At 47.7% G+C, this 15,936-nt stretch overlaps 1 protein-coding gene across 2 annotated transcripts in view; it reads left to right on the forward strand.

Moving 5' to 3' along the window:
• The window catches only part of SMARCAL1 (SNF2 related chromatin remodeling annealing helicase 1), a 52,563-nt gene extending 42,439 nt beyond the window's left edge, over nt 1-10,124 (forward strand). For both annotated transcript variants that reach the window (XM_020896322.2, XM_020896324.2), the window contains 5 exons: nt 2,424-2,526; nt 3,799-3,981; nt 4,987-5,087; nt 6,046-6,142; nt 9,239-10,124. In XM_020896322.2, coding sequence (XP_020751981.2) covers nt 2,424-2,526; nt 3,799-3,981; nt 4,987-5,087; nt 6,046-6,142; nt 9,239-9,451 — 697 coding nt within the window. In that variant the 3' untranslated portion in view covers nt 9,452-10,124. The remainder of the gene's footprint in view (nt 1-2,423; nt 2,527-3,798; nt 3,982-4,986; nt 5,088-6,045; nt 6,143-9,238) is intronic.
• Nucleotides 10,125-15,936: the final 5,812 nt, after the last annotated feature.

Raw genomic sequence — 15,936 nt, forward strand, 5'->3', positions numbered from 1 at the left:
GGTGCCATGTCTGAGACGCAGAGGGGAGAAAGGCATTAGGAAAATTGGGGGCCGTGGTGTTTATGCCTGAGCAAGTTGATTTTATGGCCTTGTGACTTTTTGATGATGTAGTAATAAATGTTTTTGCTTATATCATGGCAAATTTTATGTCTCTCAAACTAATTAGATTATATTAGTGTATTCACAGATTGAACTCAACTCCATACCATGGTTGACCATAGTGTATTTTGAAAATAATTCTTAGATGTTTAGAAGACCGTCCACTTACCTTTTCAGCACCTGCCCATACTATGATAGGAAGCCTTGGAGATTTTAACCTCTAAGGAGAGCAATGTCTCTTCTCTGCCTGGACACCCATGTGTGTGTCCTGTCCACTGAGGCTCACCTTCCCGCTACCTGTGCAGGAGCCTTGACCTGTATTGAGATTGGGAACCCTCTGCAGGGCACTAGTGCCCCAGGCAAGCCTTAGAGTCTGCTGACTGAGTGACCCTCCTCCCTACAGTTCTCAGGGATCACTGCATTCCTTTAAGGCCACAGCTAAAGATAAGGAGCAGAAAGTCAAGAAAACAACACAATAGATAGGGACTTGCCTGGTGGTCCAGTAGTTAAGACTCCGAGTTTCCAATGCGGGTGTGTGGGATCAATTCCTGATCAGGGAACTAAGATCCAACATGTCTCATGGCACAGCCAAAAAGTAAATAAGAATAATAAAAATATTTTTTAAAAAAATGAGTACTTACATTATCAGAGAAATGCAAATCAAAACCACAATGAGGTACCATTATACGCCAGTCAGGATGGCTGCTATCCAAAAGTCTACAAGCAATAAATGCTGGAGAGGGTGTGGAGAAAAGGGAACCCTCTTACACTGTTGGTGGGAATGCAAATTAGTACAGCCACTATGGAAAACAGTGTGGAGATTTCTTAAAAAGCTGGAAATAGAACTGCCGTATGACCCAGCAATCCCACTTCTGGGCATACACACCAAGGAAACCAGATCTGAAAGAGACACGTGCACCCCAATGTTCATCGCAGTACTGTTTATAATAGCCAGGACATGGAAGCAACCCAGATGCCCATCAGCAAACGAATGGATGAGGAAGCTGTGGTACATATACACCATGGAATATTACTCAGCCATTAAAAAGAATTCATTTGAATCAGTTCTAATGAGATGGATGAAACTGGAGCCCATTATACAGAGCGAAGTAAGCCAGAAAGATAAAGACCATTACAGTATACTAACACATATATATGGACTTTAGAAAGAGGGTAACGATAACCCTATATGCAAAACAGAAAAAGAGACTCAGATGTATAGAACAGACTTGTGGACTCTGGGAGAAGGCGAGGGTGGGATGTTTCAAGAGAACAGCATTGAAACATGTATATTATCTAGGGTGAAACAGATAACCAGCCCAGGTTGGGTACACGAGATAAGTGCTCGGGCCTGGTGCACTGGGAAGACCCAGAGGGATCGGGTGGAGAGGGAGGTGGGAGGGGGGACTGGGATGGGGAATACATGTAAATCCATGGCTAATTCATTTCAATGTATAACAAAAACTACTGTAATGATGTAAAGTAATTAGCCTCCAACTAATAAAAATAAATGGAAAAAAAAAATGAGTACTTAAAAAAACCCCACAGTGGATGGAGAAGAGAAATAAATTAAAGGGAGGAAAAAAGACCACATAAATAAGACCTTTTCACCCCCTATTCCTTGGCCTTGAAAAGAATTCACTTAACACTGCCTTAGCTGCAGGCCCTGGCGTGCAGTCTGATGTGGAAGGGAGCTGGAGGGCTATCCTGACCCATCTCCTGAGTATGAGTACATGTGTGCGTGTGCATGCTCGGTGGTGTCTGACTCTTTGCGACATGACGACTTTGTCCCCCAGGCTCCTCTGTCCATGGAATTTCCCAGGCAAGAATACTGGAGTAGGTTGCCATTTCCCACTTACTTCTCAAAACTACATTGCCAGAAATTTGATTACTGTCAAGAATCCCTTAATCCCTGCCCAGGCATTTTCAGATTTATAGACAGCACTTCAATTTTTATTGAAAACACACTTGAATGATGGTAGCGGCCAAAGTGAAAACTGTTAATTATCTAGTGTGATCTCAGGTTATAAGACTGTTTCAGGAACCTCTCAGAAACATGTAAAACATAAAGATACTTCAACTTATTTGTGTTTGGGAGATGGCTAAAAAGTATGGAAGAATTCTGTACATGGCAGAAGATGACTTCCCTACACCTTCTGAGGGCAGGAGGGAAAGGTCAGCTCTCAGAGGAGGGAGTGGATGGGCCAGGGAGCCAGGTACCCCAAAGGTGTCTGCCATAGATGCAGTCACTTGCATGAGGTCAGTAACTAACTTCAGTGAGATTGAGTATGTTTTCAGTTTATTGTTGTCTTTGTTAAATGCAGCGAATATATCTTGGACCTGCTGGAAAGTGGACGAGAGAAGTTTCTTGTATTTGCACATCATAAGGTGGTTCTGGATGCAATTACTAAGGAGCTTGAGAGGAAGGTAAGCACCCTTTGAAATTCAGCCCAGGATGCTCTTCTTGTTTGTGCATTGGCTGCTGAGCTGTTCTGAGCAGGCCGAGGTCAGATCTGAGCAAAGCAGTGAGAAGAAGTTTTCTGGAACCATTGCTGAAGACTTTCTGAAGGATTTTTCTTGCTTTTAGAACCATGAACATGTTTGTTTTAACCCATCTTTTAAAATTTATTTCAATTTCAATTGCTTTGAAAGTGAAAGTGTTAGCTGCTCAGTCATTTCCAACTCTTTGCAACACCGTGGACTGTAGCCAACCAGGCTCCCCTGTCGGATTCTCCAGGTGAGAATACTGGAGTGGGTGGCCTTTCCCTTCTCCAGGGCATCTTCCCGACCCATGGATCGAACCCAGGTCTCCTGCATTGCAGGCAGATTCTGTACTGTCTGAGCTACCAGGGGAGCCTTACTGAGGTATAATTATAGGTACATGTGATCTGTCTGTACATGCAATGACTGGGATGAGTCTCTGGGCAATGGTGCTGAGTAGAGACCACAGTTTACATAGTGTTTGACTCTATATAGCATTCCTGACATGGAACATTTTAGAAATGCAGGCCAGATAAGTAGGGACCAGGTGGGTAGGAGGGAAGTGGGCAGGGCTATAAAAGGGCCACGGAGCATCCCTGTGTGGTTAGAACCATTCACTGTCTCCACTGTGAAGGCAGATATGTGAAAACCCACATGTGGGATAAAACTGTATAGAACACATACACATGAGTCTCAGTAAAATGGAAAATTGAATATCGTCAGTGGATTGTATCAAAGTCAGTCTCCCGGGTATAATATTATGCTGTAGTTTTACCAATATTGGGCTTCCCTGGTGGCCCAGATAGTAAAGAATCTGACTGCAATGCAGGAGATCTAGGTTTGATCCCTGGGTGGGTAAGATCCCCTGGAGAAGGGAATGGCTACCCACTCCAGTATTTGGGAGAACACTAGACAATTCCATGGACCGAGGAGCCTGGTGGGCTATAGTCCACGGGGTCGCAAAGAGCTGGACACAACCCAACGACTAACAATACTTTTACCAATATTATCATTGGGGTAATGGACAAGCAATCCCTCTGTATTATTGCTTAATACAAACGTGAACCTACAGTCCTGTCAACACAAGGTTCAGTTTGAAAGGAAAGGCCAGAAAGAAGCTCCGAAAGCAGTTCAGAGGGCACCTGCTGGAGCTCGGAGCCCCAGCAGCGCGGTTCTCTGCGCACCCCTGTCCAGCCGCCTCCCTCCCTGTTCCCGCAGCGCGTGCAGCACATCCGTATCGACGGCTCCACCTCCTCGGCCGACCGCGAGGACCTCTGCCAGCAGTTCCAGGTGTCCCCGGGCCCCGCCGTGGCCGTGCTGTCCATCACCGCCGCCAACATGGGCCTCACCTTCTCCTCGGCTGACCTGGTGGTGTTCGGGGAGCTGTTTTGGAACCCAGGGGTGAGGGGCGCGCGTCCTTCTGGGGGGTGGGGGAGGCGAGAGGCGGGGCTTGTGTGCGCTGTCCCTGGTGCTAGCGTCGTGGCTCCTCGTTGTTCGTCAGCTTCACAAACAGATCTTGGGTCTTCACAGCACCCTGCTGTGTAGCAGCATTATCGACTCCAACTCATTATCAGCGGGTAGGCTGACGTTCTGAAGAAACCTCCACATCCACCTCTCCCTGCAGACGCTGGGGGCTCAGAGAGCATAGCTGTCACTTAAGGGGAGCACGTGGCAGCCCTGGTCCCAGGCCTCTGCCTTCCCAGCCTGAGCCCCTTTTATCCACCACCCCTGGGAGCCGCTTTAGTGATGGGGCCACAGCAGGGCAACCACGGTGGGTGTTCCCTGGACACGGCCACGGTGCCCACTGGCCTTACCTGATGAGCTGACTACTGTGGCAACAGACGGAAGACATTTGTTGGGACTCGTAAAGTTTTCTCCCTCCTGACGTCTTGATGGGGTGTGGCTTTCACTGCCACAGGCTGGCAATGGCCTTAATGATGATGGGGGGCTTAGAAGCTGAAGGCATCTTAGAATAGAAACCATGGCTGGTGGGTTTCATTGTTCGTTGTAGGGTTTACCACGGTATAAAAAAGCCACCCTACCCCTGATCCTCTCTGGCCTCTGCCCGGGTACAGTATTTTTATCTATTTAGAAGATAACTTTTCATTCCACGGAGGAAGACAGAAAGTATGCTGGGTCCCCTTTGTCATGGCTAGTGGCAGAGCTGAAGCTTGCCTTCTGTCTACAGTGCCCAGCACCAGGCCCAGCGCTGGGGAGCCCCCCACAGCCGCAGCTGCAGATTGAGTTCCCCGTGTTACCCAGTGCTGTGTTTGCTTCTCCCTTTTGTCAGATGACAAGTCGTTTGTGGGCAGAGGCTCACAGGCCCCCAGCCGTGTGACTCACAGTGAGGGTCTGTGATGAACCGAGTGACCTTGACCTGCCTCCACCCTGCCCCCGCCCCCGCAGGTGTTGATACAGGCTGAGGACCGGGTGCACCGCATCGGACAGTTGAGCTCCGTGAGCATCCACTACCTGGTGGCAAGAGGCACGGCTGATGACTACCTCTGGTGAGGCCACTGGCAGCCCGGCAGTTGGGCTTGACACTGATGATGTGTTTTCTTTGCTCCCTGAGAGCCTCTGCTTTGGGGGAGCTCTCCAGGGACCCACACAGAAGACTTCACTAGTAGTCCCCCTTTCATCATGACCCTGTCTGGCCCCCTGCGCAGCATTACTGTGGCTGCAGTGGGGTGGCGGGGGAGGGGGATGAGGAAACCTTGCGGGAATAAGAGGATGTGGCTCCTTCCCACTGACCTGAGAAAAGGGAGGAAAACCTACTGGGATGAAATGTATGTGGAATTTTGTTTGTAAAACACTCTGTTCCTAGACGTGAAAGCACTTGCACAGACAGGGAAACTCCTCCTTTGTCCCCTGGTGACGTCTGCTGGTACCGTAAGGCCACCTCTTCAGTGCTGCTGCTGGGCCATCCAAAGAAAGTGGCTCACTTGGGTCATGCAGTGCTTTCTTAGCAGAACTGGGATAAAATTTTCAACTCTATGGAGTTACATATCCATTACCTAAGAGAAAGATCTCAAAAGGCTCCCTCCCAGTTCCATTTCTCCCTTCCTGATAATAAGTTTCTTGATTATCTGATTTGTTTCCACTGCCTACCTCTCTTTCTAGCATGCTGACCGAGGCATCTTACCTTTACTTTGTGTGTGGCTTGCTTCTTCTTTCCTGTCTGTTAGTGGATCTGTTATTCAGGCAGCTCATAACAGCACAAGGTCCAAAACTTTGTTGTAATGGCATTTATTTCATACACATCTCCCAGTAGGAAGAACTTTGAGTCTGATATCTGAGTCCTGACTTGGCTGGTTTACAATAGAGAGGAAGTAGGTATTTCAGGATGGGTGTTCATGCCTGGCGAACTGCAGAGATGTGAGACAGTAAGCTGTCCCATAAGCACAGGGGGGTGGTCTTATAATCAGTGCTGGGTCCATGCACTGCAGCTCCTTTCTTCCCCAACAGGCCCCTGATTCAAGAGAAGATTAAAGTTCTGGGTGAAGCCGGGCTCTCTGAGACCAATTTTTCAGAAATGACAGAAGCCACAGATTACTTCTACAAGGTAACACCAGCCCATGGCTCCCTGCACTGGGGCATCCTGAGGTTTGGAATAGGAAGGTGTGAATCACTCCTGGAATCTCCCCCAGCCTGAGAGCCGAAATGACAGCTGCAGTTGTTCTCAGGTCAATCCGTGTGTGCATCCCTTTACGGAGAAGTGCTGACATTAACTCCTGCTGCTTTTCATGTAGCCTCCTAGATCCTCCTAAAACCAAGGCCTCCAAATGCTGTCATCAGGCCATGAGAAACTGACAAAAAATTCCCCATGGAAACTGCTAAATTGTTGCAAAAAGTACATAGCAGCACCATGCTGCAGGCCAGCCAAGGAACACATCCCAAGCACACAGTGGGGACTGTTTCACACAGGGCGTTGCTTTCATGTGCATATTTTCCCCTCTGTCGCTGCATTTTATCTTCAGTGTCTCCCTGTTTTATAAAGGGATGAACAGAGATCTGCATAGGAGTAAGACTAGCCCACAACTGCCCTGCAAATCTGTTTACCCACTCCAATATTCTTGCCTGGAGAATTCCATACACAGAGCAGCCTGGTGGGCTACAGTCCGTGGGGTTGCCAAGAGCTGGACACGGCTGAGTGACTAACACTTGCGCTTTCACACAAGACTGGTCCGCAGTCACGGGTCATGTGAAGCCAGCTCAAGACAGAAGGCTTCCAGACTCAGCCAGCATTCCCTGTGTGACAGCCTCTCTTATTATCAAGGAGGGTAAGAGGCCCGTAAGCATCCTTCCGTGAGCAGCTGGCCCTTGTCAGAGGGGCTGAGAGATCTGTTTGCCTCTGGTGAGAACAGCCTGGGCCCAGCAGGCCTGCCCTGGCCTAGCTCTCCAGCCCCATGGCGGCCACAGCCCTTCTCCCTCCGTTTCTGTGAAACAAGGAAGAGAGGAACGAGAGGTGCAGAGACTCCCAGGGCTGGTCTTCATTCACCTGCTCAGGTGGTTGACGAGGAAGGTGAGAACTCAGGACGTCCTGAGAGGATTGTTTCTAAAGAGAAAGTGGTCTGAGGTCTTGGACAGAGGTCTGAGCCTCGTGCTGAAAGGCAGCCTTGCTCTTCAGAAAACTGAGGTGGCTTCTCCTTCCTGTGGAATCACTGAGCATCAAAGCTGAGTTAAATCAGCACAGCCTTGTAGGTGATTCTAAGACTTGTCTGAGGGTGTGATCTTTACATTTACTTAAAACTAAATTCTTTTTTCAGGGTGTAATTATTGGGAGAAATTAGACTCGGGGGAGATATAAATTATAATATAAATTATCCTTACAGTTAATAAGCCAATTTTAAAAAACAACTTTATTTTTAAACTTTTTAAAGAACTCTCTAATTCAGTTGAACAATGACTGTTTTGACAGAGCCTTGCTTATTATTTGCCCTTTAAAAAGAAAGAGCCTTATTTTTAAAGGATTCTCAACTGAGAATAGGTTTATTTATAACTCATTTATTTATACTGGCCTGAACCTCAGTTGCTCTGAATTAATTAAGAATTTCTGCCTAAAAATACAAATGCAAGATAATACAAACAGAGTTTATCAATATTTAGATTAGTAATTAAAACTGAAAACTTTATCAACTGTTAGGACAAGAAAATGTTGCCTCCTTGTAGAGGAGCCAAAAGCAAAAAAGGTCATGTCTGCCTGCCTGCTGAGAGGGGAAGTGAAATATTTGTCTGATCTTAGAATTTGCTTCCCTTTGTGTGTGCTCCAGATTAGCACAGAGCTTTGCCACCACAGACTCCAATGAACGTGGACAGTTACTTCTATCTGGAGTAGGCTGCCTTGTGAGCATTTCCTTGACTTTTAGTTGCCTGGACAGAAGCTTGATGAAGGTTATCGTAGAGGAGGGCACAGGGCTGCTATGAGGCTGATCTTAATCAACTTTAATGTCAGGCCCCATCTGAATATCTGGGATCCTGAATGGCGCGCGAATGTAGGGCACAGGTTACTGAATAATCTGGAGTCCTCGCAGGATCAGTTTTCAAAAACTCAGCGTCACCAACGTGGAAGGCTTTCATGAAAGCACAGAAAGTGGCCAATTAGGCTGAGACCTGACTACAAACGGCCTGGAAAACCAGGGAAGCAGACTTGACGAGGTAGACACAGGGTGCCCAGTGACGTGACAGGAGAATCTTAGCAGAGGGGGGTCTAGAGGGAAAAATCAGGCCTGGGCCGGACCTGTGGGCCCGTGATATGGGAAGAGGCCTGAGGCAGGAAGTGCAGTGAAGCCATTTCAGGTCCCAGCAGGTACAGAGCCACGTGGCCCAAGTAAACAAACTGCCTGCAAGGTACCTAGGAGGGATCAGAGGGAGAAGCCAACCTTGATGTGTGAGATATGGAATCAGGACACCCCGGTGATCACAAGCTTGGGGGGACTGGGTGAAAAGTGGGAGACCATCAAAACGAGCGAACAGGAGCTGGTTCGGAGATGTAGGACTGAGGTGAGAGACGGCTGTGGTTTTTAGACAGGTTTGGTTTTATGGACCTGTGGGAGGTCACTGGAGACACTGAATGTGTGCCTCTGGGTTGAATGATGGTCAGGGCTGGGAGTTGAGACAGAAGAGATCAGCAGAGGGGTGAGAACGAGCGCATCATATGTTGTGGTAGTAACCACTGGGTGTGATTTTAGCCCTACACTGTTGTCATCAACACAGAGGCACAGTTGTAATCATTGTAACTTCAGGGTAGTCCAAAATGGGTGCATGTATCTACTTATCAATATGTTAACCACTCTGAAAATCGGGTATAAACCATGGCTGAACACACTGATTTGGCAGTTGACTTAGCAGTTTAACTAACCTCTTAGTGAAAAAAGGCCTTGGAGGAAGTGAGAATTTGGGAGCTCTTTCATTGAAATAGTGATTTGTAAAGTTAGAAGGGAGACGCATTCCCAACATAAGTTAGTGTGAGAGCAGGTCCTTTGTTGTTTTCACAACCATTTCTTTTTCTTTTTTCCCAACAAGCAGCAGAGAAGCAGCCAGACATGAAGGCAGTAAGGCTGCTCGAGTGATAAATAGTTTACTGAGCTGGTCCCACAGAGGTGGAGGAAAAGTCAATGTTAATGCCTGGGTACTGATGTCTTTTCTTCCTCTGATGAAGGACTCAAAGCAGCAGAAGATCTACGACCTATTCCAGAAGTCCTTCGAGGAAGACGGAAGCGACATGGAGCTCCTGGAGGCAGCAGAGTCCTTTGATCCAGGTTCCCAGGACACGGGAGACACGCTGGATGAAAGCACATCGACGGGCAGCCCAGTGAAGAAGAAGAGATTTGAATTTTTTGATAACTGGGACAGCTTTACCTCTCCTCTATAAGAGGAGGGGGGAAAGCATTAAAAAAAATCATGGCATTTATTAAAATAACTTAAGGCTTTTTTTTTTTTTTTTTTTTGAAGCATATTGTCCTTACTTCAGTGTTGGTCTCTGTCTCCAAGCCCAGTGGGTTACCAGGCCAAGTGTCAGCATTTCCTTTCATTATGTGTGGGTTTGCCTGGGTCTTAATTAACCTTAGCTTGACCTACCAAGAAACAGAAAGTAGGTCATAGTAGTAGTGAATCATGTCCTTTAATTAATAAGGTGCTTCCTCCACAGCCCCCGAAATCTAGATTTTTTTAAAATGTATTGATTCAGCAAATATTTATAGAGCACTTAATATGTGCCAGAGCCCTGTTGTAGGTGCTGACAGCAGTTCACGGAACAAAGAAGAAAAAAGTACACGCTTTTGCCAAGGTTATCATATTAACAGGAGAGGCAGTATTTTTCTATGAAGAAAGGTAAAGTAAGCTAAGCGTGTAGAGCAGGGGTTGACAAGCTTTTTCTAGAAATAGCCAGAGAGTAATTAATTTTGCCTTTATGGGTCAGGATGTTTGTCTTGGAACCACTCAGCTGTGCTTCTGTGGTGCAGAATCAGCCATGGACAATCTGGAAACAAGTGAATATGGCTCTTTTCCAATAAAACTCCATTCCAGACACTGAATTTTGAACTTCATATAATTTTCATATGTCATGAATTACTATTCTTCTGTTCTCAACCATTTAAAAATGTAAAAACTGGACTTGGCTCACAGGCCCTACAGAAACAGGCAGTGAGCAGAATTTAGACCACAGACCATAGTTTGCCAACCCCTGGTGTAGAGTAACACCGTCCAGTGGAAACAAGACACAGGGCACATATGTGATTTTAATTTTCTAAAGAGTATTTTTAAAAACAAAGAAGAGCCAACTTAGTAACCCAGTACAGTCAAGCTACTGTCATTTCAACATAATCACTATTAAAAAAATTAAGAAACTTTTTTTTTTGGCTCCACTAGGTCTTCGTTACTTTTGCACAGGCCTTTCTCTAGTTGTGGTGAGCAGGGGCTACTCTTTGTTGCAATGTGTGGGTTTTTCATTGTGGTGGCTTCGCTTGTTGCAGAGCGTGGGATCTTGGCTCGTGGGCTTCAGTAATTGTGGCACACAGGCTCAGTAATTGCGGCTCATGGGCCTTAGAGCTCAGGTTCAGTGGTTATGGCACACGGGCTTAGCTACTCTAAGGCACGTGGAGTCTTCCCAGGCCAGGGATCGAACCCATGTCCCCTGCATTGGCAGGCGGATTCTTGTCCCCTGTACCACCAGGGAAGTCTGAACCTTTTCATTCTTATTTTTCATACCAAGTCTTCAAAATCCAGTGTATGTTTGACACTCATACCAGCACATCTTAGTCTGAATATCCACATATCCAGCGCCCAGTGACCCCTTGTGTGTGATGTCTCCTGTGTCGGTACCACAGCTTTAGAGAGGGGAGAGAGGAGTGGAGTAGCACGTGGGAAGAGTAAGGTGAGACATGGAAGAGAGAGACCGAGTCCAAATGATGTAGCGCTTCTGAGTCCTGGTAACAGGTTGATTTTTTAATGTCATCCTGAACATGAAGCCACTGACTGGTTTTGAGCAGGTATATGAGGCAGTCTGACTATATTTTTAAAAGATCACCCAGTTTGATTGTAGAAACTAGATCAGGAAGGATGAACAGAGGGACCAGTTGGTAGGAGGGGCTACTGGGCTCTAGCCGCTGACCACAGGGGACAGTCTGGGGTGTGGCTGAGCAGGGAGCAGTGTGAAGGAAGTGAGGAGTGGTTGGAATCTGGATAGATCTTGGATGTAAAGCTGAAAGGATTTGTGCGTGGACTGACCATGGGCATTTGAGGAAGGTAAGAGTCAATTCTGAGACCTGGGGATTTGGCCTCAGCAAAGTGCTAGGACTCTTGGCCACTCTGAGATTAAAAAGATGGGAGAGAAGGGGATTTCCCTGGTGGTCCAGTGGCTAAGACCCCATGCTCCCAATGCAGGGGGCCCAGGTTCGATCCTTGGTCGGAACTAGATCCCACACTACACAGCTAGGAGTTCACATGCCAAAACTAAAGATCCCACATGCTGTGCAGTGAAGATCGAAGACCTTGCATGCCGTGACTAAGACCCAGCACACACACACACAAAGGTGGGAGAGTACAGGTTGGGGGCAGGGAGAAGTCCAGGGTTGGTTGTGGACTTGCCGAGTTTGCAATGGCCCCTGCACAAGCTGTGGCAGTCCTGGTGACTCCTGCCCAGCTTCCTTTGGAGGAGGACCTTGCTGCAGCTGTGAAAGGGTACTCGGCAAATAGCCTCCACCTGGCCACCACTTCCAGCGAGTCTCAGGCAGCAGAGCACTCCTGATTACACCCTTCCCTGGGCAGCCTGCATCAGGGACTGAGCAAGGTGAGTCTGATGCAAGACACCACCGGTAGGCGGTCTAAACTGCACAACTCCCACGTCACACTGGGTTGTCAGCCTCAGAGCTCACCTCCCTCTGCCCTGCCCTGCCTCCTCCCACTCCCTTTCACAGGCCATCTCTAATACGCCTCTTGCATCCCAAGCTCCGTCTCAGTGTGTTTCTGGAAAACCCAGCCATAGCAAGGTCCATCCAAGCAGACGTGTCCTGTGGGCAGTAGAGTATCTGAGTCTTCTGACCCTGCCTTCCCCTGATGTGAATGGTGCTTATGGTCATGGGGCCGCATGGGATCATCTAAGGGGCTGGTGGCTTCAGGAGCAAAGCAGATCTGACCCAAAGCTGAGCACTCCACATATGGGGTTGAGAAGAGGATCCAAATGGGAGTCCAGGAAGTGGATTTTTTTTTAAGTGTTTCAAAAACAAAGGTATTGCTGCTCTAATTGGTGTTGTGCAAAGCCAGGGGGCAGGTGTCAAGTGCTGGCTTGGAGTGAGCCCCGCATTTGCTGGTGTGGATTCTTAGGTCTAAATGATTTTTTTAATTTTTATTGGAGTATAGCTGATTTACAATGATGTGTTTTCGTTTCTGCTGTAGAGCAAAGTGAATCGGCTACACATAGACATGTGCTCAGTTGCTTTAGTCGTGTCCAACTCTTTGTGACCCCAGGGACTGTGACCCCAGGCTCCTCTGTCCATGGGATTCTCCAGGCAAGAACACTGCAGTGAGCGGCCATGCCCTCCTCCAGGGGGTCTTCCTGACCCAGGAATCAAACCTGCACCTCCTGCGTCTCCTGCATTGTGGGCAGATTCTGTACCACTGAGTCACCAGGGAAGCCCCAATAACATGTACATACATCCCCCCGTTGTCGGATTGCCTTCCCATGTATGTGACCACAGAGCGCTCAGCAGGGTTCCCGGAGCCATACAGAAGGTCAGGCCCGAACGGATCTGCAGCGTGCTGCAGATGGGGGGCACTGACCAGGCTTTCCATGGACGGACACGGTGAGCCCCAGCCCTGAGGGAGGTAGCTGCGTTTTCATTGTGTAGATGCAGAAGCTGAACGGCGGGTGTCTCGGCCGGGAAGAGGGAGAGCAGTGCGGCAGCCAGGCCCCCTCGAGGGCCCACTCTAGGGGTCAGTGTGCCCCTTGGCCAGGGCCGGAGGCCCACGATGCTGGGTGAGGCGGGGGCATGGTGAGCAGCGTGTTAGACAGCCTCCCTCCCGAGGGGTTCAGCGCTGTCCCTCTGCAGGCCCCCAGTCGGCTCTCTGCTCATCAGACTAGGACGAGACCCTGGGGGGGTGTACTCCTCTCTCATCCGTTTGAGCGCCCTTTCCTGGGCTCCCAGACCGCTGCAGTTGAGAGAGGGGCTCTTTGGGAGCCACCCAGCCCCTCACCGCTGTTCAGGCTCTCTGATCTCTCAGCGCAGTCTGGGCTGAGGGTCATGTCCTCTGTAAGCTCCAGCCACAGGGAGTAACTAGGAAGACGCTGACCTTGCTGCTTTCTGGGGTCAAACCTGGCCTTCGATGACTGCTTCCTATTAATCACCATTATCGATTTGCTGCTCCTGACTTCCTTGCAGGGTCAGAGCTCTTTAGAAAGTCCACCTGAACACCTAAGCTTAAGGAGCATTGAGATGATGCTTCGCTCTTTCTGAGGGATTGTGGGATTAGCAGCTGAGGCTGCACCTGCCGGTTTATCCTGCCATTGAATTCTCTGCTGGGGTCCCAGGTCTCTGTGAATAATCCAGACTTTGGTTTCCTCATCACCCACTGACATAAGAACTACCTGTGGTTGTCTGGAGAAAATCCAGGACCAGAGGCCTGGGAGAGAACTCCTGCCTGGCCTCTCCTTTGGGCCACCTGAGGTTGTCTCACACTGTCTCACTCCCAGCTTTGCATTTTATTTTCTAACTCTGCGAGCTGATCCACCTGAACACATTTGTCTTTAACAACAAGTAATTTTGTTGGAAGCTTCCAGAGGACAAATGGTGGTCTACCTAAATTTTACTATCATTTCCTCCCAAACAGGAACTTAAGTATTTTTCTAAGAGTGATTAACATAGAGCAGAGGCTGCTGTTTCATCACATAAGCTGTATTAAGTCCCTTCATGAGCGATAGCTCTGGAGAGCCAATTACATCACTCCATGGCTGTTGTCCATCTGCAGTGGACATTTGAACGATGCAGATATGGAGAAGGACAAGGTCAGTCATTCACCAGGGGGCCTGTTGGGAGCTGGCCCAATGGGGACAGAACCTCTGTGAAAAGAAATGCTAACAATCCTACAGTAAGTTTGCCCATGGGATTTTTGCCATCCTGGGAGCTCATTAGTGGAAACAATACAGTCTCTTCATTAAGGACAAATTGCTGAAATGAGTTGAAGCTCCGGAAGCAAAAAGGTTTGGGATCATGGTCAGGTCCTGAGTTTCAGAAAGAAGCATTTCCCCCTGGCACGTCCCAGTGCCTCTCCTTAGCCTCTGCATGATGCCCTTAAATCACACAGCTTGAGAAACGTTCAGAAGCCCTCTCCTGTGAGTCTGTGGACATCACCAGATGTTGCTGTTTGGTCAAGTTCTTTCATTGCTTAAGACCTCATTTCCCGCTTCCATTAATAATCCCTTCTCCAGGAATGTGGCTAGGATATGAGGGGTACGCTTCTAAGTAAAAATGAATGTGTAGGTGATTCTGAAACATATAGTGCCAGTTGGAAGAATCACTTCCAAATCAAATTAACAGATAACCCGCTGCATTCATCCCGGGGCCTGCCTTTGAGATACCTCCAGGTGTCAGGTCAGTGCCTGCCAGTGGGAGGGTGCTTGAATTTGAAACCACTCTTCCTTTCTGGTCTTAGTATCAATAAGATGGCCTGTTGAGCCACTATCTGAGGCCTCCAGTTAAACTTCAGTTTCAGCTACTCTGGAGAAAAATTCCCCCTCCCCGCAAGATGTCCCTGAAGTCCTCCAAAGCAAATTTCATGTACCCCATGCAGCCTGTATATTTTAAGTTATACAATGTGTTGAGATCTGTCCAGGCATTCCTGTGTGATTCAGTAAAAGATATTTGGACTTATTTAGATAGTGAATGCCTTCAGGTTTAAGGAAGGATCTCCACACTAACTTCTTTTCCTTCTTCACTCTGCAGCTCAATCCAGACACGCACACCACCATGCACCATGTTTTCTGGAAATGTCAGTCGGGATGAAGAAAATCTGGGGGCATCTCATCTCACTCTTGTCCCAGCCAACAGTGTTCCCCTTAAAGGCCCTCTGCTGCTGTCTCTGCCTCTCCTCGCCAGGCTGTCAACTGAAGTCTGGTTCCCTGAATAACCCTGGTTAATTTCTGCCTCCAGGGCGGGCATCAGGAAGACTCTGAAAGGCAGTAAGGAATCCTGTCGGCCTCAATCCACTTGTGCATGAATTAATCATGTCTTTTCCTACTTGGTTTCCCACAAGCCTTTTTCTAGGTCAGAGGGAGAGCTGAGAAACACAGCTGGAGGTGCCATCCCCTCACTGCTGACTCTTGGGTTTTGCCTTATCTGTGCATTCTTATCTATTGGAAATGATGTTTTCTGAAGCTCTTTCCAAGTGAATTTTAAACTGCAAAGGGGATGAAAAGAAGTCCAATCTTATTTTTTCACCCTATCCTCTGACTTCTTATCAAGTTCAGGATTACAAGGTTAAAAAAAAGCTTAGAAGCTTAAGGAGGATTCACTGACAGTCTATCGTACCTGTTTTATTTTGGTGGTATGTTTTCCAAGGTAGGGGGTTTTTCCAAGAAGAAAATGAATTCCTCATCATAGCAGACAGCATTGAGAAGCCTGTGAGTCATAGTCTTTGGGGTATTATGACACCCTCTGCCCACATCCCCCCTACCCCAAACCATTCAACAGATACATTAAGTACCAGGCATTCTTACTCTTCCTTCTAACCTTTTTTTGCGGGAGGATAATGAAATAGAATATGCAAAAGAGTTCATGAAACAGATTTACAACTTAACAAAATATTATAAAATAAACACCTGTGTAACCATGACTCCCAAAGTTGCAAATACAATACCTTCTAGAA

Source organism: Odocoileus virginianus, chromosome 30 (assembly GCF_023699985.2).
Source record: "Odocoileus virginianus isolate 20LAN1187 ecotype Illinois chromosome 30, Ovbor_1.2, whole genome shotgun sequence".
Lineage (NCBI taxonomy): Eukaryota > Metazoa > Chordata > Mammalia > Artiodactyla > Cervidae > Odocoileus > Odocoileus virginianus.